Below are 24,172 nucleotides of genomic sequence, written 5' to 3'. Positions count from 1 at the left end.
GGGTTGTTTGAACTTGGCATCACCACACGAATCTTTCATGGCATTTCTTGGTTTCCTTAAATCTCCGACAGTTCAAATTATAGCTTTTAAAGGGTTGTATCTAGAAGAGCTTCTTTGCCTGGTGAAGTAATTCCTCCCAACACTCTTATAAAGGGGGCTCTCAGAGGGTTATTTAGTAAAGCCACTAGTAATGCCACTGGAGGAAACCCACGCAGACAAAGGGAGAACACACCACACTCCTCACAGTCACTCGGAGGAAACCCACGCAGACACAGAGAGAACACAGCACACTCCTCACAGACAGTCACCCGGAGGAAACCCACGCAGACACAGAGAAAACACACCACACTCCTCACAGACAGTCACCCGGAGGAAACCCACGCAGACACAGGGAGAACACACCAACTCCTCACAGACAGTCACCCGGAGGAAACCCACGCAGACACAGAGAGAACACACCACACTCCTCACACACAGTCACCCGGAGAAAACCCACGCAGACACAGAGAGAACACACCACACTCCTCACAGACAGTCACCCGGAGGAAACCCACGCAGACAAAGGGAGAACACACCACACTCCTCACAGACAGTCACCCGGAGGAAACCCACGCAGACAGAGAGAACACACCACACTCCTCACAGACAGTCACCCGGAGGAAACCCACGCAGACACAGAGAGAACACACCACACTCCTCACAGACAGTCACCCGGAGGAAACCCACGCAGACACAGACAGAACACACCACACTCCTCACAGACAGTCATCCGGAGGAAACCCACGCAGACACAGACAGAACACACCACACTCCTCACAGACAGTCACCCGGAGGAAACCCACGCAGACACAGAGAGAACACACCACACTCCTCACAGACAGTCACCCGGAGGAAACCCACGCAGACACAGAGAGAACACACCACACTCCTCACAGACAGTCACTCGGAGGAAACCTACGCAAACACAGAGAGAACACACCACACTCCTCACAGACAGTCACCCGGAGCAAACCCACGCAGACACAGAGAGAACACACCACACTCCTCACAGACAGTCATCCGGAGGAAACCCACGCAGACAAAGGGAGAACACACCACACTCCTCACAGACAGTCACCCGGAGCAAACCCACGCAGACACAGAGAGAACACACCACACTCCTCACAGACAGTCATCCGGAGGAAACCCACGCAGACAAAGGGAGAACACACCACACTCCTCACAGACAGTCACACGGAGGAAACCCACGCAGACACAGAGAGAACACAGCACACTCCTCACAGACAGTCACCCGGAGGAAACCCACGCAGACATAGAGAAAACACACCACACTCCTCACAGACAGTCACCCGGAGGAAACCCACGCAGACACAGGGAGAACACACCAACTCCTCACAGACAGTCACCCGGAGGAAACCCACGCAGACACAGAGAGAACACACCACACTCCTCACACACAGTCACCCGGAGAAAACCCACGCAGACACAGAGAGAACACACCACACTCCTCACAGACAGTCACCCGGAGGAAACCCACGCAGACAAAGGGAGAACACACCACACTCCTCACAGACAGTCACCCGGAGGAAACCCACGCAGACAGAGAGAACACACCACACTCCTCACAGACAGTCACCCGGAGGAAACCCACGCAGACACAGAGAGAACACACCACACTCCTCACAGACAGTCACTCGGAGGAAACCTACGCAAACACAGAGAGAACACACCACACTCCTCACAGACAGTCACCCGGAGGAAACCCACGCAGACACAGAGAGAACACACCACACTCCTCACAGTCACCCGGAGGAAACCCACACAGACACAGAGAGAACACAGCACCAGATAAAGGGTTCTTCCACTGCTATGATGTCCAGCTTGTTACAGCAGTAGCCGTCTGATGCTATGATGAGAACCGTTCTCAATGTGTTGAACAGATTCACATACAGTAAACCCTCCCTTAGTCTGAGGATGCACTTTGATATGTAAATGGTTACGTCTAGAACCCTTATATTTAATAAATAACCCTCTGAAAAGACTCTTTATTAAGAGCTTATGATCAGAAATATACACATCTTCAAAGAGCCTTTTAAAAATGGCTCTACACAGAAATAAAACGTTCTGTTGCGGTTTGGAGAAGTGGAGAAACGTAAGTATCGATGTGATTACAAAATTCAGAATCTGGATTTAAAGCTTGGATCTAAAGACCTCCGTCCATGACTCATCTGCATGAGGGCGCTGTTTTTTGGAGTAAATAAATGTGAAATAAATAGTGTCTTTAAATTTTCAGCATCTCTTCACGTCTTCAGGCTGCTTGAAGAGGGCACTGTTGGGGGAAAAAGCACACCTTGATCCAGACTGTAGACGATGCTGTGTCAGGCGAAATCCACATGTACACACTCCTCCTCCTCCTCCTCCTCGGGCAGTATCGCCGTCTTCCCCTCTTCCTCCTCCTTTGTTCATATGGGACTCCAGTGCAAATTCAGACTCAACGCAGCAGTGGACGACCCGTCACTCGGGCTTCATTCTTCCTTTGCTTACTCTCTCTCTCTCTCTGTCACTGTCTCTCTAGTCATTCAGGGTGTGAAAGGAGCAGACACAGCAGAGGCTCAGAAAGATCAGCAGTCATCTCTTGACTTTGGCGTCCTCTTTGATCTTCCATATCATGAGCTCCATGCAGGCGGAGGCGTCCTCGCTGGAGTCATGTCCCTCCACTGGAGAGAGACGAAGAACAAAAAGTGAGATCTGATCCAAACGAACATATACCGCATCTCTGAATGTTTGAGGATATTCACACGAGTCCAAGGTCATCAGGCTTAATCCCAAATGTCGGTTAGAAGAGTGTAAATCTACGGAGCCCCTAAGGTGACATGGTGGGTTTATTTAGCAAGTTGTGGCCACTATATAGTATTTTGAGGCCACAAAATAATATATTGAGGCCACAAGATAGTAATTTGAGGCCACAAAATAATATATTGGGGCCACAAGATAGTATTTTGATGCCATGAAATAATATATTGAGACCACAAGATAGTATTTTGAGGCCATTAAATAATATATTGAGGCCACAGGATAGCATTTTGAGGCCACGAAATAATATATTGAGGCCACAAGATAGTATTTTGAGGCCACAAGATAGTATTTTGAGGCCACGAAATAATATATTAACACCACAAGATAGTATTTTGAGGCCACAAATAATATATCGAGGCCACAAAATAATATATTAAGGACACGAAATAATATATTGAGGCCACAAGATAGTATTTTGAGGCCACAAAAGAATATATTAAGGCCACAAGATAGTATTTTGAGGCCACGAATTGCTATATTGGGGCCACGACTTGCTAAATAAGACCACCATGTCACCTTAGGGGCTCTTTATAAATCATCCAACAGATTTTCTCGTACCCAACTGATTTCTTCATTTTTTTTTTAATTGAAACATGGATTTAATGGACTTCAAACACTAAATCACTTGAGATCCCCCAACCTGAAGCAAACACTGAACTCATGCTATCTTCTGTCAATAGAAGACACAGCCCACCCCTACTTAATGCCACAATGAAATGAAAAAAAAAATGAACAAACTTCATAGCAAACTGCATTAAAAAAAACATGCATTACAACAGAGAAAGACTTCCCAATCTGGCAACCCTGAGCAGATTGCATACGAACAGCAGTCCGCAGTGGAGGAAACTGTAAACACTACTACAGAGGCCAAGAGGCAAAGTCTCAGACTACAGCTGTAAGATTAATGATGTGAATATCATTCCTCAGCCCTCTGTGTTTGGAGAGAGCTGAGGCGAGGCCCGCTGTCCTCACCGTTGTCCTGGATGATGCGTTTGAGGTAGTCAGCCATGAGGTTGCGGAGAGCTCGTTTGTAGGGCAGACCGAGACGATGAGGGAAGACAGCAGCTGTGTCCACGACTGTGCTGTGCAGCAGCTACAGAAGATTCAAAAGATGCACAACTATCACTCACACATTTTCAGTCAGAGCTGTAAACAAAGGTCATCCCTATTCAGATTGTTCATATTTGACATTTTGTTAATTTAATTCATTCATTATCTGTAAGCGCTTGTCCAGTTCAGGGTCGTGGTGGGTCCAGAGCCTACCTGGAATCATTGGGCGGGAATACACCCTGGAGGGGGTGCCAGTCCTTCACAGGGCAACACAGACACACACACACACACTCCTACGGACACTTTTGAGTCACCAATCCACCTACCAACGTGTGTTTTTGGACTGTGGGAGGAACCGGAGCACCCGGAGGAAACCCACGCGGACACAGGGAGAACACACCACACTCCTCACAGACAGTCACCCGGAGGAAACCCACGCAGACACAGGGAGAACACGCCACACTCCTCACAGACAGTCACCCGGAGGAAACCCAAGCGGACACAGGGAGAACACACCACACTCCTCACAGACAGTCACCCAGAGGAAACCCACGCGGACACAGGGAGAACACGCCACACTCCTCACAGACAGCCACCCGGAGGAAACCCACACAGACACAGAGAGAACACACCACACTCCTCACAGACAGTCACCCGGAGGAAACCCACGCGGACACAGGGAGAACACACCACACTCCTCACAGACAGTCACCCGGAGGAAACCCACGCGGACACAGGGAGAACACACCACACTCCTCACAGACAGTCACCCGGAGGAAACCCACGCAGACACAGAGAGAACACACCACACTCCTCACAGACAGTCACCCGGAGCGGGAATCGAACCCACAACCTCCAGGTCCCTGGAGCTGTGTGACTGCGACACTACTTATTTTGTTGATTTTCTAGATGAAAATATTTTAATTAAAAGATGTGGCAATTTTTTCCCCTCAAATAACAAATGTCAGCAGGGCTATTTACACTTTACACGACGTGGTTTTGCACTGAGCAACAGAGGCTCGTGTCTTACCTTCAGGGCCGTGAGGTCACTCTCCAGACTGTGGCCTATGAGGATGGACTCCGCACTGAACATGTTCAGTAACACAGCCTGGACGTCTCTAAGCCTCATTGTAGCGTTCTCCAAATCCTCCTCCGTCACTCCAGAGAACCTGGGCATATCAAACATTCACATCCAAACTTGTTTGAATAATGAACTTTCTGAACAGTGCACATTTGTCCCGCAAACTATAATTACAGGGGGTCCTCAACTTATGACGTTGATCCGTTCCTACGTCGCGTCGTAAACCTATTTTCGGTGTAAGTCGGAACATACGTACATACTGTACGTAAATAACATACTGTAAGCACTGATCCTGTCCTAACACCTATCCTCCTCGGTCCCGAGCCGCGTAACCGTGTATTCTTCCGCCGCGCCGCACACACCAAACACGAAGTTCACGTTACGATGTTTACTTACGTCGAAACAAGGCTTTATACCGTAAATGGGAGATGTGTCATAACCACGAAACATTGTAACTCAGGACTGACGTAACCCCAAGGACCTCCTGTATTCCATAGTTCTACTAAAATAAATGGAATTTTGGACCTTATTCTTCCCAGAAACATCTGTGACCTGCTTTGGTCAAAACACCACAAGGATTAAACCCCACAGCAGCGTTCTCCCCGTCTAAACAACCTTGTTCAGAACGGCCAGTTTCAGCGCCTGTTCCTTTAAATGAAAACGAGCCACTCGCTGTTCACCCCGACCCCGAGCGCACAGCAGTGAGGAGCGAGGAGCCTCCTAGCCGTTTTAGCCGTTTTTACTCTGTCCTCTTTCTTCTCCGTTCTCGTTTTCTCAATTTTTACTGAGTGTTCTTAATTCTCTGCGCTCGTTATGACTGTTTTGCTGTGTGTAACCTCGCCTTTGTGCTCTCACATAATTGCAGGTCCAGTGCTGTGATTGGACAGACTCCAATTAGGGGGTGGGGGGGTCTCTGCACTTAACATCAAAAGCAGCACAAGATCAGAACGGCTTGTTTTATCCCGTGTTTTCACATAAAGGCAGCCCACAGAAAACTGACAGAAACTTTTTTACAATAAATTCAATGAACAAGTGACAATCCTACAATAATGTAGACGTTCGCGTTTGACCTCCTACCGTGTGTTGTAGTCCACCACTTCACTCTCCGGCTTCACAAACGTGTCGTATATCACTTTAAGGTCAGAGTTGATGACCGTCACTCTGGTCAACTCCAGCCCCTGCTTTGTGTAGCACTAGGGGAAAAACAAACCATTTTGTTATGAAACATGTCAGCACCGGACAGTGTGTTTGTACCTGGTCCAGTGTGTTATCTGAGTAACTGCGGTCTCACCATCTCACAGTCCAAAGCGTACACTCCTCCGTTGCCGTCGACTGGCAGCCGTTTGCTGAACGTTTTCACGTAGCCGTCTAAAGATTCCTTACGGCCGTCCTGAACGTGTTGCTGGACACAAGAACAGAAGTCTCACTGGGACATCACACAGGAAAACAGCTTAATGTAGCACAACAACTTCACTAAGAAGACCCCTGACCTCTTACTGTCCACTAACAGCTAACAGCCAACAGACAAGGTCTGACCTGCTCCTTTGGACTTTTTAAAGAAACACTAGATAAGATTATTTTTGCCACGGGGCGGCTCCTACAGTGAGGGGTGCGGGGGTCCTACCCTCCCACAGAAGTTACGTAGTGCTGTTTCTGCATGGCTGAGTGAAATAGCAATAACACAGACTCCATTCTCCCTAATACAGGTGTACATTAATGTCATTTTACCATAAAAAATTCAACCTAGTGTTGCTTTAATGTTACTGCTATTTCATCCACGATCCAGCAGAACATGGTCATGTGGATCCAGGTTTCCAAACTGGGGACCTCACCCTTATACGGTCACATTAATAATCTCACTGGTGTCACGCAGCCATAGATTAAAGAGGCAGATCATTTCTAAAACAGATGAAGGCGGTACGGTAGTTAAGAGCAGAATTTGAAATTACAGTGGACTTACTTTAGACACCTGACACCCAGGCGAGCCCACGGCGCCGGAGCAGCAGTTATACTGAGTCTCCCAACCTCCTGGGACTGTGGGACACAAGGAATAGAAGAGTTAGTTTATCTAGTATCATTCATATATTCTTAATTACAGACGTGTTCTAATAATATTATTTATTATATATTTGATGGACATTTCTACGCAACACATACTTCCTTTGAGACACAAAGCTCAAAAGCATTTTCAGACCTAAACTAAACTAGAGAACGTTCACGTCTCAGATGTGAGAGCTTGACTGTGACTGTGACTGTGGCCGTGCTGAAACACATTAATACATCCATTCAGAATGAGCAGACGTGGTAAAGATTTGGATAGTTACAGCACAGACAGTATCTTATTCTACAAGTTGTATTATTTTAAATTTATTTACAGTCACATCATGTTTTTCCAGTGTTTTGGTAAAAATAATTGTTAGAGAATATGATCGTATTTGTGAGTTTTATCACATTAAGACAAAGTGTGTCAAAGTTTTCTCAACAATGGATTTTATCACAGATTAAAAAAAATAAATAAATAAACACAGAATTTATGATTTTAAAGCTTTAAATGTAGGTAGGTCACATTTATTTTTGTCATTTAAACAATCCACCATTAAACTAGGCAAATTATCATTTATATTCATATACACACACACACACACACAATATATATACACACACACACATATATATATATATATATATATACACACACACTGTGCAACTGAACAATGACGTTGTTATTTGTTATTTGTATGACAATGTTACAAACACACACACACACACACACACACACACACACACACACACACACCCAGTCAAATGTTTGGACATCTTCTCAATGTTTTTTCTTAGTTTTTTATTATTTTCTCCGTTGTAAATGAATGTGAAAGACATTAAAACTATGAAGAAACACATATGGAATCATGTAGTAAACAGAGTAGTGTTAAAGAAAACAGAGTATGTTTTATTCTTTAGACTCTTCACAGTAGCCCCCTGTTGCTTTGACGACAGCTTCACACACTCTCTCCGTTCTCTCAGTCGGCTTCATGAGGTCGTCACCTGGAACGGTTTTCAGTGAACAGCCGGGGCCTCGTCGAGAGTTAATCTGTAGAACCGCTCTCTTCTGAATGTGTCTGAGACTGTAACTGGGGTTGTGCAGAGGTAGGGGCTGTGTGACTAGCTCTACTCCACCAATCACTGATGAGGAGGTGTGTCCAAACTTTTGACTGGCACTAGGTCCCTGGTCCTTTGTGACAAGTCTGAATATGATACTGAATGTGATGAAGTACATTTTAGCTGAATTATGAGATTAATTTCTGTCTAATTTCCATTTGTTATTCCACCACACACACACACACACACACACACCTCTGTATCGCCGCAGTCTGCCCCAGTGGAAGCTGCACTCCTCTTTACGAACACAGTTGCCGAGGGAGTTGATTTTGTATTCGGCTCCACACCTGCAGCACACCTTAGAGAAGGCTGAAAGAACAAAGAACCACCTCCTTCAACTAAACATCGTCACAGACACGTTTCCTTCAATAATCAGACTGTTGCTGCTTTACACCAGCTTCAGACGCAACAGATTTAGCAGTAATATGTAAGGAACTATATTACTAAAGCGCTTATTGCAGCGTCACCTAGTGGTGGAATGATGTGACGTCCTTCAAGGCTGATGACTGACAAGGACAAGGGAAACCTGTACCGCAGCTCTCCCTGAGGGGCTTACGGTTAAACCTCATCTATACTCCACTCTCCATTGGTGGCTCTGACTGATCAGCGTCACGGTGGGTCCACAGCCCCATGGACTTTACAACTTATGATTTTGATCAACTTTTACCAACTGGGGAATTTAATAATTAAAATACTATTATTATTAATAATAATGTTTATTTTTATAGAACAATTCGTACATAAATACTGAAATGCATAGGTGCTTTATGTAATTATTTAATGCAAAAATACATAATTAAAAAGAGCAAACAGTGTAAACATATTTACAATCATAAATAAATTAATATAATTTAATTTTAAAAATAGAAATGTAATAAAAAAAACAGTGTAATTACCATCAAAATCATAGTAATTTAAAAACTACTGTGAATATAGGAAGAAAAGCAGGAAATATACAGCACTGTGCAAAAGTTTCAGGCGCCAGAGCCTATGAGATTTAAAAAGCTATTTATCTCAGCAAGTGATTATTTGTCAAAAAACAAACAAACAACAAATAACGCTCAATGTTAGAATAAACCCAATAACATTATTGCAGTGTGATCCTCTGTGTGTGAATGTGTTGATTTAACTTTTTCTCTTGGAGTATTATTTGAGGTGATCTGTCACCCGGAGGAAACCCACGCGAACACGGAGAGAACACACCACACTCCTCACAGACAGTCACCCGGTGGAAATCCACGCAGACACAGGGAGAACACTCCACACTCCTCACAGACAGTCACCCGGAGGAAACCCACGCAGACACAGGGAGAACACACCACACTCCTCACAGACAGTCACCCGGAGGAAACCCACGCAGACACAGGGAGAACACACCACACTCCTCACAGACAGTCACCCGGAGGAAACCCACGCAGACACAGGGAGAACACACCACACTCCTCACAGACAGTCACCCGGAGGAAACCCACGCAGACACAGAGAGAACACACCACACTCCTCACAGACAGTCACCCGGAGGAAACCCACGCAGACACAGAGAGAACACACCACACTCCTCACAGACAGTCACCCGGAGGAAACCCACGCAGACACAGGGAGAACACACCACACTCCTCACAGACAGTCACCCGGAGGAAACCCACGCAGACACAGGGAGAACACACCACACTCCTCACAGACAGTCACCCGGAGGAAACCCACGCAGACACAGAGAGAACACACCACACTCCTCACAGACAGTCACCCGGAGGAAACCCACGCAGACACAGAGAGAACACACCACACTCCTCACAGACAGTCACCCGGAGCGGGACTCAAACCCACCACCTCCAGGTCTGAGCTGTGTGACTGCGACACTAACCTGCTGCACCACCGTGCCACCCATACATTATACATTATATTTTTTGCGGTGAATAAATAATGATTTTAAATAATGTGTGCTGTGGATTTAACTAATTCATACAAATCAAAGAGAATCTGAACAAAACATTGTTCTTCAAACTCACTCTCACCTACTACTTTATAGAAAAAAATGATCTTATATTTCTTTAATTGTTTTAAATCATTATTTGTATTTACTGTGATTATATATAACTTTATTCCAGCCCCACACTCACTGAGAATATAATGTATATAATTATCTTAAGTGTCTGAGACTTCTGCACAGTACTGTGTGTATTATATATTATAGCTGTAACGTTTCCTTGATAGTTGGTTCACACATTGCAGGTTTGTGATGTCAGTAAAAGGAATGTAATAAAATGATTAGATGTTAATACAGTGCCGATGTCTAATCGTCTAATACCGCTGCCACTATATAAATAAACGTACGCAGGAATAAAGGGCTGAGAGGAGGTGCAGTATGGAAATGCTCTTACGGTCGTTGTTTCTCTTCTCGGGGAGGTTATAGATGACTGCGTGACCCAGGCGCTCTGGGTGTGGTCGCGGGTAACTGAACTCCTGCAGCTGCTCCTCAGACAAAACGTACTCTTTCAGTTTCTGATACAAAACTGCACCTGGAGAGTAGACACACACACACACACACACACACACACACACACACACATATATATATATATAAATAAATGTTCAGCCTAAATCCATTCATTAAATAACTAGAACACATTTTTAATTACTTTTGAATTATTGTTATAAAAGTTATTTAAATCATTCTTTCTCCTGATGAAGCACCTGTGGAAAGCGCTTGTATTAGTAACTGAATCACACTGTATTTTTCTGTACACCTGACAGGAGGCTACCCCTGAAAATAAAAAGTCATTCGCTAAAGCAAACTGCAGTATTTAAGTTAAACTGAGCAATACGCCATATTCCACGTCTGAAACTGAATCAAAGCATTGATTGAAAGGTGGAGAATTGAGGGAAATATTTCAGGTCTGTATTTTTTCATTCATTCATACATTTCCTTTAACCGTATTCATGTTCATGCTCTGCTGTCTGTGAGGAGTGTGGTGTGTTCTCTCTGTGTCTGTGTGGGTTTCCTCCGGGTGACTGTCTGTGAGGAGTGTGGTGTGTTCTCTCTGTGTCTGTGTGGGTTTCCTCCGGGTGACTGTCTGTGAGGAGTGTGGTGTGTTCTCTCTGTGTCTGTGTGGGTTTCCTCCAGGTGACTGTCTGTGAGGAGTGTGGTGTGTTCTCTCTGTGTCTGCGTGGGTTTGCTCCGGGTGACTGTCTGTGAGGAGTGTGGTGTGTTCTCTCTGTGTCTGCGTGGGTTTGCTCCGGGTGACTGTCTGTGAGGAGTGTGGTGTGTTCTCTCTGTGTCTGCTTGGGTTTCCTCCAGGTGACTGTCTGTGAGGAGTGTGGTGTGTTCTCTCTGTGTCTGTGTGGGTTTCCTCCGGGTGACTGTCTGTGAGGAGTGTGGTGCGTTCTCCCTGTGTCTCCGTGGGTTTGCTCCGGGTGACTGTCTGTGAGGAGTGTGGTGTGTTCTCTCTGTGTCTGCGTGGGTTTCCTCCGGGTGACTGTCTGTGAGGAGTGTGGTGTGTTCTCCCTGTGTCTGCGTGGGTTTCCTCCGGGTGACTGTCTGTGAGGAGTGTGCCCTTTTCAGAGCACCAGTCCATCACAGGGAAGCACCTATACTCACCCAGTCATACCATGGATAATTTCACACACTCACCAATGGACACTACCAGCAGGTTTTTTTTTTTTGTTATCGACTTTGAGAGGAAACCCACCAAGACAAGGGGAGAACACACCACACTCCTCACAGACAGTGACCTGAGAAGGGCTTTGAACCTACAAACCCAGGACCCTGGAGCTGTGTGAGAGTGACACTATCTTCAGCACCACCATGCCACCCAGGTCTATAATGTTACAGATTATATTCAATAAAATACGCATTTAAGTGAATTTAATGTAATGTAATCCTCTCCTGGTAAGATCTGACATTTGATGACATACTGAACCATTTCTTGGAGCCTCAAAGAAGTTCATGCGTGTATTTTACCTTTGAGGTCTGGATCCTGTTGTTTGCCCATGCGGTTGATGGTGAAGCTGGTCGTAGCGGCCAGTCGTCCACCCAGAACACCCTCATGAGACTGAACCTTTTTATTTCCTGACCCACCTGCCTTTTCTGTGGAGATGCAGCAGAGTGAATTGCACTGAATATCGTAAAACTTGACAACTAATAGACATCCACAGATAATTATAAAGCTGTGTTTAGCAGGCTGACGACTCTCCACAAGGGGGAGCTAATAGCATTCAAATCACTTTTGAGTGTACCACCAAATAAATAGCATTTTATCAATGCACTTGTGTGTTTATTGAATTGTTTTGATCATATTTAATATTGTTGTCTAGTATATATGTCCACTCTAATTAAAGATTAAGAGATTTAATATTGGACAGCAGTGTTGAAACGTACTAGAGGCAGGCGAGGGGGCGGTGGGGGTGGTGCCCTTGCTGCGGAGTTTCTTTAGTGTGTTTACCGCAACGTTCAAGTAAATGTTTTTACTGCTGCTTCTTTCATACACTTGCCTCTCCTCGTCCAGACCCTGGGGAAAAACATGCAATGTAAATATATAATATAGTGATAATAATGATAGTGTTTTTTAATCTAATATTTGTACTGAATAAAGAGAAGTAGTCTAATATCCTTGTTTACTAAACTGAGCCCGTGCTCTTCTTTTATAAATATAAGCAATACAGCAATGTAATACACACTTAGAGACAAAACAATACACAAAATAGGGGGCTGCGGAGGAGGTCGTACAGAACTGGTTTCTTTTCCCATAATAAACTCTTTATAAAGGTATTCCCATTCTTCCCCGTGTTTATAGTTCCCTGCTAGTTTTGCTAATCTCTTCTCACAGGAAACACATTCAATTAGAGAATCTAGCCACTTTCACTTTCGTTCTTCGAACACATTACAATCTGTTGCTGTTACAATTCCCAACGTTATAAGTGAAATCTCCATCTTTCTAATCTCGGGGATTTGAGCTTTACCTCCTAAAACATCCAACACTTCCGTTATTCCGTTATTTCCGAAGGCCTTGCAGTGAAACTCACCGTCTGAAAAGCTTCCTCCTCCGAGAGACAGAACTTGAGACATTCGTCAATGAAGACGTTGAGGTAGCGCTGACGGATGTTGGTGGGCACTTTGGCTCCAAACTCTGTGGGAATGACTGGCCGCTTCATAGAGGAGCTCTTCGTTCAGAGGAAAGAGAAACGGAATGTGAGTTATTTTAGAAAGAAACTAAACAAACAAGCTCTCTGAGGAGTCTCATGTGGCTACGTCCACTACGTGGTGTCTAAACTACTTGACTCTGAAAACTGGCAGCTGATTCAAGGAGTGTTTGAACCTCTTCAAAAGACCAAGTCGTAATTTAACAAGGTGCCGTTGGCAGTTGGATCAAAGCAAATGTGATCTCTGCTGTAAATTGGGGGTTTTACAGATGGCGAGTTGGTGCTGGACGTCTGCATTTAGTCGTTATTGACGACACTCTCTGGCCAATCAGTGCTCTGTTTACACGTCACGGTTTAATCCCAATTTGGCTCACTTTGGAACCACGAGAAAGCAGGTACCAAAATAAAAAAAAAAAAACCCAGTTCCAGGGACCAGAAACCAAATTCACCTAATGGAGAAGCAGGAGAAAGAAAAAGGAAAAAAAGCCCCAATAGATATTGTTACTGAGACCTTGAGGGTCGGTTTGTGGGCCACTCTCTTTTGAGCAGAAGTGGACGAGGTTTTTGAAAGCATGGAGGCCGAGGTGTGGGGTCTGACTGATGGCTGATCTGGGACCGTTCTGGTTGGGGATAAAACTCCACGCGCAGCTTTGGGTGTCTCTGGCAAACCTACACAACACACAGGAAATCATAGATTACCCACGGCACACTCTGTTGTATCCGATTAACTCTTTTTGTACTGAACACCATATTTATTGCTGTTTACACCTAGCAGCCAGAGGTTGCGCTGCCCAAATCCAGACCAGTGCACTAGCGCATTAGTCATGGAGACCTCTAGTGGCCAAGTAGGAGAACCACAACAACAATGACAACTACCCTGGCCTGGAGCGCAGTTTTCTGATCAGGAAAACTCGCAGAGAGGTTTATTAGCGTATAAAAATATAAGGTAATGGCATCAACCCAAACTTTATATTTCCTCTAATACATATGAACAGCATGTAACCACATGTAAAACATGTGTTGCTCATATTACAGAGTGTTTACCAGGTTTAGCGGAGATTAAGGCTGGGTTTGGCCGGTGCATCACTCTCCTTTTCTCCCCCGAAAAGCCGGGGCTCAGGGAAGAGCCGGTGGATGCGGCTGCTGTTTTAACAGCTGCAGCGAGCTGTGCCGCTTGCTGCTGCGCAATCTTCATTCGCTGATAACACATCTCCTGCGCAGTCATCCTCCTCTGTGGCTTCGGCAGTACGTTCAGAGACGTCTCCGTCTGAGCAACGTGCAAGTATCGGTTAAAAATAAACAGACACATTCATGTGCTTGGGGTAATAAAAAGTCTTCATACATTTGAATAACTGCTGACAAACCGAAAGACACAAGAAAGAGCTGTTGGTCTGGGCCCTGATAGAAAACACGTAGAGCTATTGCTATGCAAAGAACTAAAGCAGTGGAGCGTGTGACAAAATAAGAACAAGACACTCACGTTTCTTTTGACTTTAAAATGTGAAACTCTCTTCTTCTGGCCTGGGAAGAGTGTGGTTAAAGTGCTCTGTGCTTCCTGATCTTCCTGCTCTTCTCTGGAAGGCTGAAGCACAAACACAAACACATTAAGGAAGAAACAGAAGTCACTGTGTCTTTAAGAACTTCAAAATTGTGTTTCAACAGTGGCTTCCACCGATCTTCATCTTCCACAAATCCAGACGGATAAAGGCAGCATCTGACACCGTAGCGTCTAACACTGACATGTCTGCCAACTTTAGTATTGTGTGTGTGTGTGTGTGTGTGTACACATTTCTGTAACATGAACAGGGCCTGTCTCATAATACCAGACCTTCTCTTCTTATCAAGCGTACAAATACGTTTTCAAGCATCTTTGTGTAACCTATACAGGGGGTCCTCGACTTACGACGTTGATCCGTTCCTACGTCGCGTCGTAAACAGATTTTCGGTGTAAGTCGGAACACACGTACACACTGTACGTAAATAACACACTGTAGGCACTTATCCTATCCTAACACCTATCCTCCTCGGTCCCGAGCCGCGTAACCGTGTATTCTTCCGCCACGCCACGCACACCACACACGAAGTTCACGTTACGACGTTTACGACACAAAACCACTTACGTCAAAACAAGGCTTTATACAGTAAATGGGAGATGTGTCGTAACCACGAAACATCGTAACTCGGGACTGACGTAACCCGAGGACCTCCTGTAATTGTAATTCGACAATGCCGCTTGTCATTTGATTGTAACTGTGAGGCACAGAATTAAAAATGACAAAAAATAAATAAAAAATGAAGTCGATTGAAAAAGGGAAGCTAGAAAAATGTATTAATCACTGCATTCCTTATGGGTTCCATCAGAAAAAAGCATGGTGCAAAAGAATGTGCATTGAATTTCGATTAAGAGGTTTTAAAGATGGCGTTTTTGGTCCAAACATCAAAGTTTCAATGCTGTATTTTTAGGATTTTTAAAATGTATTAATATAACTTTCATAAAATGACTACTGTCTTTTTTATTACAAAGCAACAACTAACAAAATGACAAAAAGAGCTGGAGAATGTTTCAAATCTGAGTTACGATTCACACAAAAAGTGCTTTAAAACTTATTTGTACACCTAATATTAAGCCATAGACATTTTCACTGCACTCCTCTGTGTTTGTTTGGAGTGAACAAAAGCGTGATTAAAGGGACCACCACAGGAGTGGCTGAGGAGAAAGGCAGGGCACCTTCTGTGCTACCTGTTTAGCTTGTCTGCCTTTGTCCTCTGTTTTCACCTCCTTGGATTCGTTAAAGATCCTCAGGCACTCCTCCATAGGGTCCGAGTCATAGTCCACATCCATTTGCAGGGAGGCGTAGTCCAGAGTGTTGTCATTAATGTCCCCATAATCCTCCTCATAAACAGCACCTTCGTTGTCAGGTCCGTCCTCCTCCCCCGACGAAGAGACAGCAGCGTCGGAGGCTTTCCTCTTACAGCTGACAGACGGCGCTCCTCGTTTAAAAGCCGAGGCGGACTTCCTCACGACCCGCTCGTCTTCTTCGTCTTCCTCCTCTGGACTCTCATCTCCGAAGAGATCAGCGTGACTCAGGGATCGCTGCTTTGGCTTCAGCTTTCCAGCCTTTTTGTCCTCCGTGGACGAGCTGCTCTTCTTGTTTTTGTCTTTGCTGCTGCTGTTGTTGTTGCTGCTTCTCTTTTTGTCCTTCTCTCGTCCCTCTCCCTCCATTTTTCCATTCTTATGTTCTTTGTATTTGTTTGACTCCTTCTTGTTTTGGTCCATCTTCTCCATCTTGGACCTCTTTACCTCCACATTTACTCTGTCCTTCTCACCTTTCACCTTCTCCAACTTCTTGCTCTTTACTTCTTTGGAAGCTCCCTCCGTCTCCCTCTCTTTGGGGTGGATCTTCTCCTCCGTGGGTTTACCACCAGCAGTTTTCTGCCTCTTCACAGGCTCTTGAATGGGCTTCTTGGAGGTTTTCTCCACACTGGAGCTTCCCTTCTTATCTTTATGGCTGCTGCTGCTGTTGTTGCTGCTGCTTTTCTTAACAGACTCCTTGCCCTCTTTCTTAATCTTTTCTGATTTACTACTCTTCATCTGACCGGTGGCTTTTTTAAGAAGTGGCTTTAAGTCGTTCGCCGCCTCCTCGTCATCATCCACCGTCTCAACATCAGACTCATATCTTTCCATTTTGGATACAGGAGGTTGTTTGTGTGCACCAGCACTTCCCCCTCCTATTGTTCTCTTGTTGTTCTCATCCACAGGACTCACGCCAGTTTTCTTCTGCCGCAGGCGGCTCACGGGCGTGGGACGGTACTCTGTTCCGGAGCTTTCCTCGTCGGATTCAGTGAAGCTGGCTGTGTACTTTGGAGTCTGTGCTTTGTTTTTATCCAGAACCTGTCTGGGCTTCTTCACGGTGGGTACGTACTCCTCGTCCATGCCGACAGAGCGCGACCTCTTCCTGCCGTCCACTTCCGCCCCCGGGTTTGCGGAGTCCTTCCCGCTCTTAGCCAAAGGTTTAGCCGAAAAGTTTGAAAGGGGATCGTACTCCATGTCCGTGCAGGGTTTGGAGTTGTCCAGCGTGTATTTACACTTCGAGGAGGAAGATGCAGGGACCCTAGGAGGGACACGGGACTGTGCTGGAGGTGTCGCTTTTTTCAGTCCTGGCTTGGACACGGCCGTAGGTACGTACTCCATCGAGTTGGCATGGCTGCTGGTCTGAGAGTCCAGAGTATATTTGCTGGAGCGTGGCGTCGGGTTGTAGTCGGAAGCTTGGCCCATCTGATAACTACTCGGGTCATAGGCGTTGTGGGACGATGACGATGAAGAGGTCTGCCTCTTGTACCCTGCTTTGACAGAGCTGCTGGAAGGCTCATAACCCTGGTCCCCGATCTGAGACAGTTTCTTCTTGTCCTTCTCCAATTCGCTCTGCATTGCCTCGATGGCCCGATTGACCAGCTCCAACTCCATGGCACCCAGGTCCAAGCTCGGGTCCGCTGATGGATCCGAAGCCTCTGCATTGTACTGCTTTTCGGGTCGAACCACCTCAGGACTGAAAGGATCATACCCTTGGTCTGGGAGAAGAGTTTAACACATGTGATTAGACACAAGCAATTGCATTTTATTCATTTGTAGAAGTGATGCAACAAAACGGATACCAACAACACTGGGTTCAGCTCCCAGCTCAGACTGGAACACAGGACATGACTTCTAATAGCCTGGCTATATTATCCAGAGTGGGTTACAGTTGTATTACTCTTTTCTAAAGAAACTACACCATTAAAGCCCTTTATTTGAGGTCAGATGGACAGATCTGGACATAGAGGCTGTGTCCAAAACCACACGTTACCCTCCTATACACACTACACTAGTGAACAGGCTTCTGACGGTGGTGTAAGTTACTGGGGTTTGAGGAGATTGTAAGAAAAGCTGTAGTCACCGGTGTGGGCTGCGGGGGTCCTGGGGAGGCCGGCGGGGGGTCGGCAGTGTCTGAAGTGACAGTAGGGCCGACCACAGCGGGGCAGAGGACACTCAACCCCCCGGAAGAAGCCGGTGGAGCGGAGCATGCTCTCATCACCACCCGCTCTCTCTCTCTCTCTCTTTGCCGGTCCCTGCTGGTGTTTGCTTATTCACTCACTCACTCTCACCCATTCATTCACACACTCTCCAAGGCGACTGTCTTGCCTCTTCCCTTCTGTTTTTCTTTCCCTATCTCTTTCAGACGGACGGGACAGTTGTCTTTTAACCCTCCTCTTCCACTTTTAAATCGTTCGAACGACTAGACCGCCGCGTATTTGTTTTCCCTCCCTCCTTTTCTTTCGCCGCTCTTCCTCGTTCGTTTCTTTTCAGACGACAACAAAAACAAAACGGTGCGCGAGCGGAAAGAGACAGAGGGCCCTCGCTGCTGGAGCATGAATGGCGCGCGTCACTGACGTCATGTAGGAGGGGAGCGCCCGCCTGGCGCCTGATTAAAATTAAGGCGCTCGAGCTCACAAACACAGCTATATCTGTTTGTGTTTGTCTTTCAGTCACAAATGGGGTTTAACGGTCACTACACAGTAATTCTCAGAGCACAGGGGCTAATCTTATTAAAGCTAGAGCTCATTCGCTTCTGAACAAAGTCAAGACTACAGCGTGTTAGCCTCTTTTTAGACACTTGTTTTATCTCATTCAACTGGTTTATTATGTAGTTTCACATTAGCTGGACTAGGAGCCTATGTTGCTAAGTTCTTCAGCACTTTAACACGGTCAGGAACATCCTACTGCCCAGTTATTCAGGCCTGGCCTATGGTCTAAACTCCCTTAGCCATCACACATCGCTATAAACTGACAACTCAGCACCCTTCTGTAACCAATGACTTATTGGAAAAAAAACAGACAACACAAATAATTTCATTGTTGGACACAAGGTTTCTTAAGTCTGGTCCTCTGAGTAGCACCCTGGGACGAGACTCCAAACTTAAATCTTTATTCAGCAAACTCAATATAGCTCTCCACTCCAAGTGCTTTGGAGTGTTGGAGAAACAATAGTAAATCAACATGTTCAGGATAAATAGATACAGAACTGCTCCTTAAAAGAGGAAGAAAATCTTAGCCACCGTGTTCCTCTGTTTTTTAAGGTCAGTCTGCAGTCCTAGAGGGGGCCTGAGATGATTTGGGGGTTATATGGCTTATATGTAAATAGGCCTGGTGTGTTTAGAGCTGGGAAATCAAGCCTCACTGGACACAGACCAGGCCACCCATTTTACACCATAACAAATGTACATTCAGAATGCCACCCACTAAAATTACTGTATAATTACACAATAAAGTTGTAAACAGTCTTCCAGTGTGGTTTGATTTGGGGTTTCTTCTTAAAGTGAAATACTTAAAGGACATTCATGACAGGAGTGCGTAAGGTGAAATATCCCCCTCAAGTCCCTTTCTTACCCAGGTTTACCATAATTAAATAATCAGCTTTACATATAAAACCATTTTTACATGAAACAAAAAACAGGACATGTCGGTTTGTGGGTGGTTTTGAATGTTAAAGGCTAGTCAAATTGTAGACACCACAGATTTAAACAAGTTCTCCTATAATTAACCACTTTGAACAGTTTAAAAAAAAACAAAACAAAAACAAAGTGGCATTCTCCAGGGGAAAACCAGGGGAATTCAGAGGTAGGCAGCAGCACAAACCAATAAACAGACGCCTTCCGTAAAATAAGCAACTGATAAAGTGCAAACTCCCTCTTACAACTTCACTACATCTTGTAGCATTTAACTTCTGTTCAGTTTTCTTCTGGGATCCTCAGTAAAATGGAAGAACTAAAGCCCAAAAAGGAAGGGAAACAGCACCTCAGAACAGAACAGAACAAAATATACATATATGACATTCAACAATAAAATAATCAGGGACTAAATTAATTATTATTAGGAAATTACTGATGATTCTAAAGTAAAGCGTATTTTAATATATTTAATATACATTACTTGAATATATCTGAGTAAATGTTCCTACTTACGGCCCAAATCCACAGCTATTTACCTCCTTTAGGCCTCAATATCTGCTCTGCTCATATGGATTAAATCTATTATGTTTTCCTAGTCTCTGATGCGCCACTTTAACACAGTTCAAACCACCAACCACTTTTAACATCCAAGGAAACCAGCAGCCCACTCCTTTTCTGTTTTATATAAAGTCCTACACACCTGGAGAAGGTCAGCAGCTGATTAAGTGTGTGTGTGTGTGTGTGTGTGTGTGTGTGTGTGTGAGTGAGTGTGTGAGTGTGTGTGTGTGTGTGAGAGTGAGAATGAATAATTAATGGTGATCCTAATTGTTTCACGTGGTCCACAGTAGGAAATCTAGGTTAGTTAAACATGTTTAGACTTTATAACCCTATTCAGTAATGTCTCTTTGTATTGATTTAGCAGGTTTTTTTAGAATACCAGCAGGTAGCTACTGAAGAAATGATGAGAGCACTCAGGTCAGAGCTCTTTATAAGCATTTAACTCTAGTCCCGTGTCCACACTTCTGCTGATTTTGGAAAATGGGTTAGCATTTCTTATTTCCTATTACTGAAATAAAATGGGGGTGCAGCAGGTTAGTGTTGGAGTCACACAGCTCCAGGGACCTGGAGGTTGTGGGTTTTATTCCCGCTCCAGGTGACTGTCTGTGAGGAGTGTGGTGTGTTCTCCCTGTGTCTGCGTGGGTTTCCTCCGGGTGACTGTCTGTGAGGAGTGTGGTGTGTTCTCCCTGTGTCTGCGTGGGTTTCCTCCGGGTGACTGTCTGTGAGGAGTGTGGTGTGTTCTCCCTGTGTCTGCGTGGGTTTCCTCCGGGTGACTGTCTGTGAGGAGTGTGGTGTGTTCTCCCTGTGTCTGCGTGGGTTTCCTCCGGGTGACTGTCTGTGAGGAGTGTGGTGTGTTCTCCCTGTGTCTGCGTGGGTTTCCTCCGGGTGACTGTCTGTGAGGAGTGTGGTGTGTTCTCCCTGTGTCTGCGTGGGTTTCCTCCAGGTGCTCCGGTTTCCTCCCACAGTCCAAAAACACACGTTGGTAGGTGGATTGGCGACTCAAAAGTGTCCGTAGGTGTGAGTGTGTGTGTTGCCCTGTGAAGGACTGGCGCCCCCTCCAGGGTGTATTCCCGCCTTGCGCCCAATGATTCCAGGTAGCCTCTGGACCCACCGTGACCCTGAACTGGAGAAGGGTTACAGATAATGGATGGATGGATGAAATGGCAGCTACTAGAGAACAATCTACAAACCAAACATTATCAGACCAGAGCCAATGTGTGGTCAGAAAGTGAACATTGGACTAGGGCTAAAGGAGCTTCTGTAGGTGCACTACAGTTCCTAAATCTCTACAAAATAAATCAACTTTTAAAAAAATGTAATAAAGTGAACAGTGAGCCTATGACATTACACACAGAAACAATAAATAATCTCCTATCCAAAAACATCTGGATGTCACTTGACCATTGCTCAGAAAATGACCACGGAGGACGAGGGTGTTGATAAACTGCAACAGCAAATGGGCTACAGTCTATAACTCTAAACCTACAAAGTGTACCATGCTTCCACTAAAATGTCCAGGAGACTTGGTCTGAAACAAACACTAGAGGGAGACACAGCAAAGAGACTTGAGAAATGCGGCAGTGTTTTTGAGAAGCAGGCTGATCTCATTCAGTAAACACTAATATCTGCTCTGTACAGTTTGGCCCTGTTATGTAACACACAATCCTGCTGAACTTGTAATTACTGCCTTCTAGACCTTATCGCGTATCACTGTGTTATTGCTCAAATCACATCAGAGTCAGACCACAGTGTTGTAATCATTGTAATGTTGCTGGGATTAACCCTGTCCTACCATTTAAACTGGGGTTCCGGTGTGTTTCAAATGCACATGAGTGTGTGTGTGTGACTGGGTGAGTGTGTGAAATGATCTACAGGAGTGTGTGTGAGGTGTGAGTGACTGTGTTATTGTGTGAGCGGTTGAATGAGCGTGTTGTGCCCTGTGATTGACCCAGTCCAGGGTGTGTTATTATCTTTGGGGACTATTTTTCCTAACAGCACCCTGCGTGTATCTCTCCACCGTGAATGTAATTAAAATCCAGTTGAAGCCAAATCCTCAGCACTTTTGTAAAAACAATGTCTCAGACATCAGTCATTGGACTCATAACTTTTCGTATAATCATTTTCCGTGAGGAGCTTTTAGAGGCCTTCGACGTCTGGCTCCGTTCGCCACTGTTCTGTAAACCGTTCTGATGTTTGGAGTTCCCCTTTAACCAGTGACTCTGTAATAAACCGTGTGAGGGATGTGGCCGGGTTAATGTTGCAGTGTGGTTGCCTCACACAGACTGGAAGAGTGAGATCAGCTTTGCCTCAGGACTGGAAGCACGGCCCTGTATTGTTTCAGAGCCTGTGTTTACCCAAGAAAGAACACACCATGTGCTCTCGGCTCAGGTGATTTGACTGAGTGACACGGGCTCGATAACGTCTGATAAAGCTTCCTACACGGCCCAGCCTTGGGGTGCAGATAAAGTGGCTTTACTGGCAGCAGCTCTGCGAGATACGGAGCCTGAAAATTAGTCCACGGACGTTAATCAACACAACGAGACGTTTCACAAGTGCAAATAATTCATGCACAATTCACTACCTTCAGCCTTGGGCTTCCACGCCCTGGAAACTTGGGGAACTCAGAGACCACCTGTCGCTCACTTAATTCCTGGGTTATGGCTCATATCTTTAATTTCTCAGGGATAATTTTACAGAGGAGATTAAATACAGCGTTATAAAGTCAAGATGAACCACACGAAGCTTCCTAAACCAGAGTAAGGAGTCGAGATACAGGGACTCACACTTTATAATCACAAACAAGCAGTGACTTTGACATGAAGTACTGAATAGCACCCCCTTGTGGTACAGTTCCTAAACATGAGTGAGTGAGTGAGTGAGTGAGTGAGAGTGAGTTACAAGCCAGTTCCAAAAGGTGTATCACATCTAAAACCATCAGCTGCTCGTGTTTCTCATTCCACTGCGAGAACACAGCTCAACGCTATGGGTCTGAAAGAACATGGAGCTGTTATAAGGCATTCACCGAGAAAAGGAAATAGACACAAAAGACAAACATCTGGAATCAAACAGAAGCTGCAAGTGTCCTCAGAACAAATGGACTTTGTTAAGGATTAACTTGTGAAAAGCACTTTTTAAAAAAAAATAAAGGTTCTACAAAAGGTTCTTTGAGCGATGCCACATAAGAACCACTTTTGTTTCCTTAAAGAACCATTTTTAATGATTAATGTAAATGAGTAAAGAATCTTAAGATCAGGTGATACCCTGCCCTCCTCTCAAAGTACACAGTGCAGTTTCTGCAGTGCCAAGCCTGGAGTAACAACAGCAGAGGCTCTTTTCTTCCTGTTACAGTGGAGAATCACAAAGATTTGGTTTTAATTTTGAGGTAAAAACATGACCTATTTATCTACTTTTATGCTTTGCCCTGAAAAACGAAGGCCTTGCACTTTATGGATAAAGAAAAGGCGGGAATACACCCTGGAGGGGGCGCCAGTCCTTCACAGGGCAACACACACTCACACACATTCACTCACACACTCACACCTACGGACACTTTTTGAGTCACCAATCCACCTACCAACGCGTGTTTTTGGAGCGTGGGAGGGAACCCACGCAGACACAGGGAGAACACACCACACTCCTCACAGACAGTCACCCGGAGGAAACCCACGCAGACACAGAGAGAACACACCACACTCCTTACAGACTGTCACCCGGAGGAAACCCACGCAGACACAGGGAGAACACACCACGCCCTTCACAGACAGTCACCCAGAGGAAACCCATGCAGACACAGGGAGAACACACCACCCTCTTTACACAGAGTCACCCAGAGGAAACCCACGC

The 24,172-nt window shown here is 45.3% G+C and overlaps 1 protein-coding gene across 2 annotated transcripts; it reads right to left on the bottom strand.

Annotated features, from left to right (window-relative positions):
- Positions 1 to 949: 949 nt before the first annotated feature.
- rexo1 (REX1, RNA exonuclease 1 homolog) lies at positions 950 to 18,606 on the bottom strand. 2 transcript variants are annotated; one of them, XM_066644841.1, is made up of 16 exons: positions 18,220 to 18,606; positions 16,014 to 17,854; positions 14,766 to 14,867; positions 14,330 to 14,552; positions 13,797 to 13,954; positions 13,169 to 13,306; positions 12,525 to 12,654; positions 12,108 to 12,233; positions 10,528 to 10,665; positions 8,342 to 8,455; positions 6,948 to 7,021; positions 6,279 to 6,389; positions 6,065 to 6,180; positions 4,937 to 5,075; positions 3,829 to 3,949; positions 950 to 2,717 (listed from the first exon to the last, which is right to left on the bottom strand). In XM_066644841.1, the coding sequence occupies exons 1-16, from the start codon at positions 18,344 to 18,346 to the stop codon at positions 2,629 to 2,631; spliced, it is 3,747 nt and encodes a 1,248-aa protein (XP_066500938.1). In that variant the 5' UTR covers positions 18,347 to 18,606; the 3' UTR covers positions 950 to 2,628. The 2 variants fall into 2 exon arrangements, with proteins under 2 accessions (XP_066500938.1, XP_066500939.1); XM_066644842.1 differs by having other exon boundaries at positions 16,026 to 17,854.
- Between the last annotated feature and the right edge of the window lie 5,566 nt (positions 18,607 to 24,172).

Source organism: Hoplias malabaricus, chromosome 14 (genome assembly GCF_029633855.1).
Source record: "Hoplias malabaricus isolate fHopMal1 chromosome 14, fHopMal1.hap1, whole genome shotgun sequence".
NCBI lineage: Eukaryota > Metazoa > Chordata > Actinopteri > Characiformes > Erythrinidae > Hoplias > Hoplias malabaricus.
This window is presented reverse-complemented; position numbering and strand designations above follow the sequence as displayed.

What these genes read in the sequence shown, in the direction of transcription:
- rexo1 (XM_066644841.1), bottom strand. Translation starts at nt 18,346, where the DNA reads ATGCTCCGCTCCACCGGCTTCTTCCGGGGGGTTGAGTGTCCTCTGCCC. An exon ending in ACAGGATCCAGACCTCAAAG is followed by an intron (nt 10,666 to 12,107) that starts GTAAAATACACG and finishes TCTACTCTCCAG; the next exon opens with GTGCAGTTTTGTATCAGAAA. An exon ending in ACGCTTTGGACTGTGAGATG is followed by an intron (nt 6,181 to 6,278) that starts GTGAGACCGCAG and finishes TTTTTCCCCTAG; the next exon opens with TGCTACACAAAGCAGGGGCT.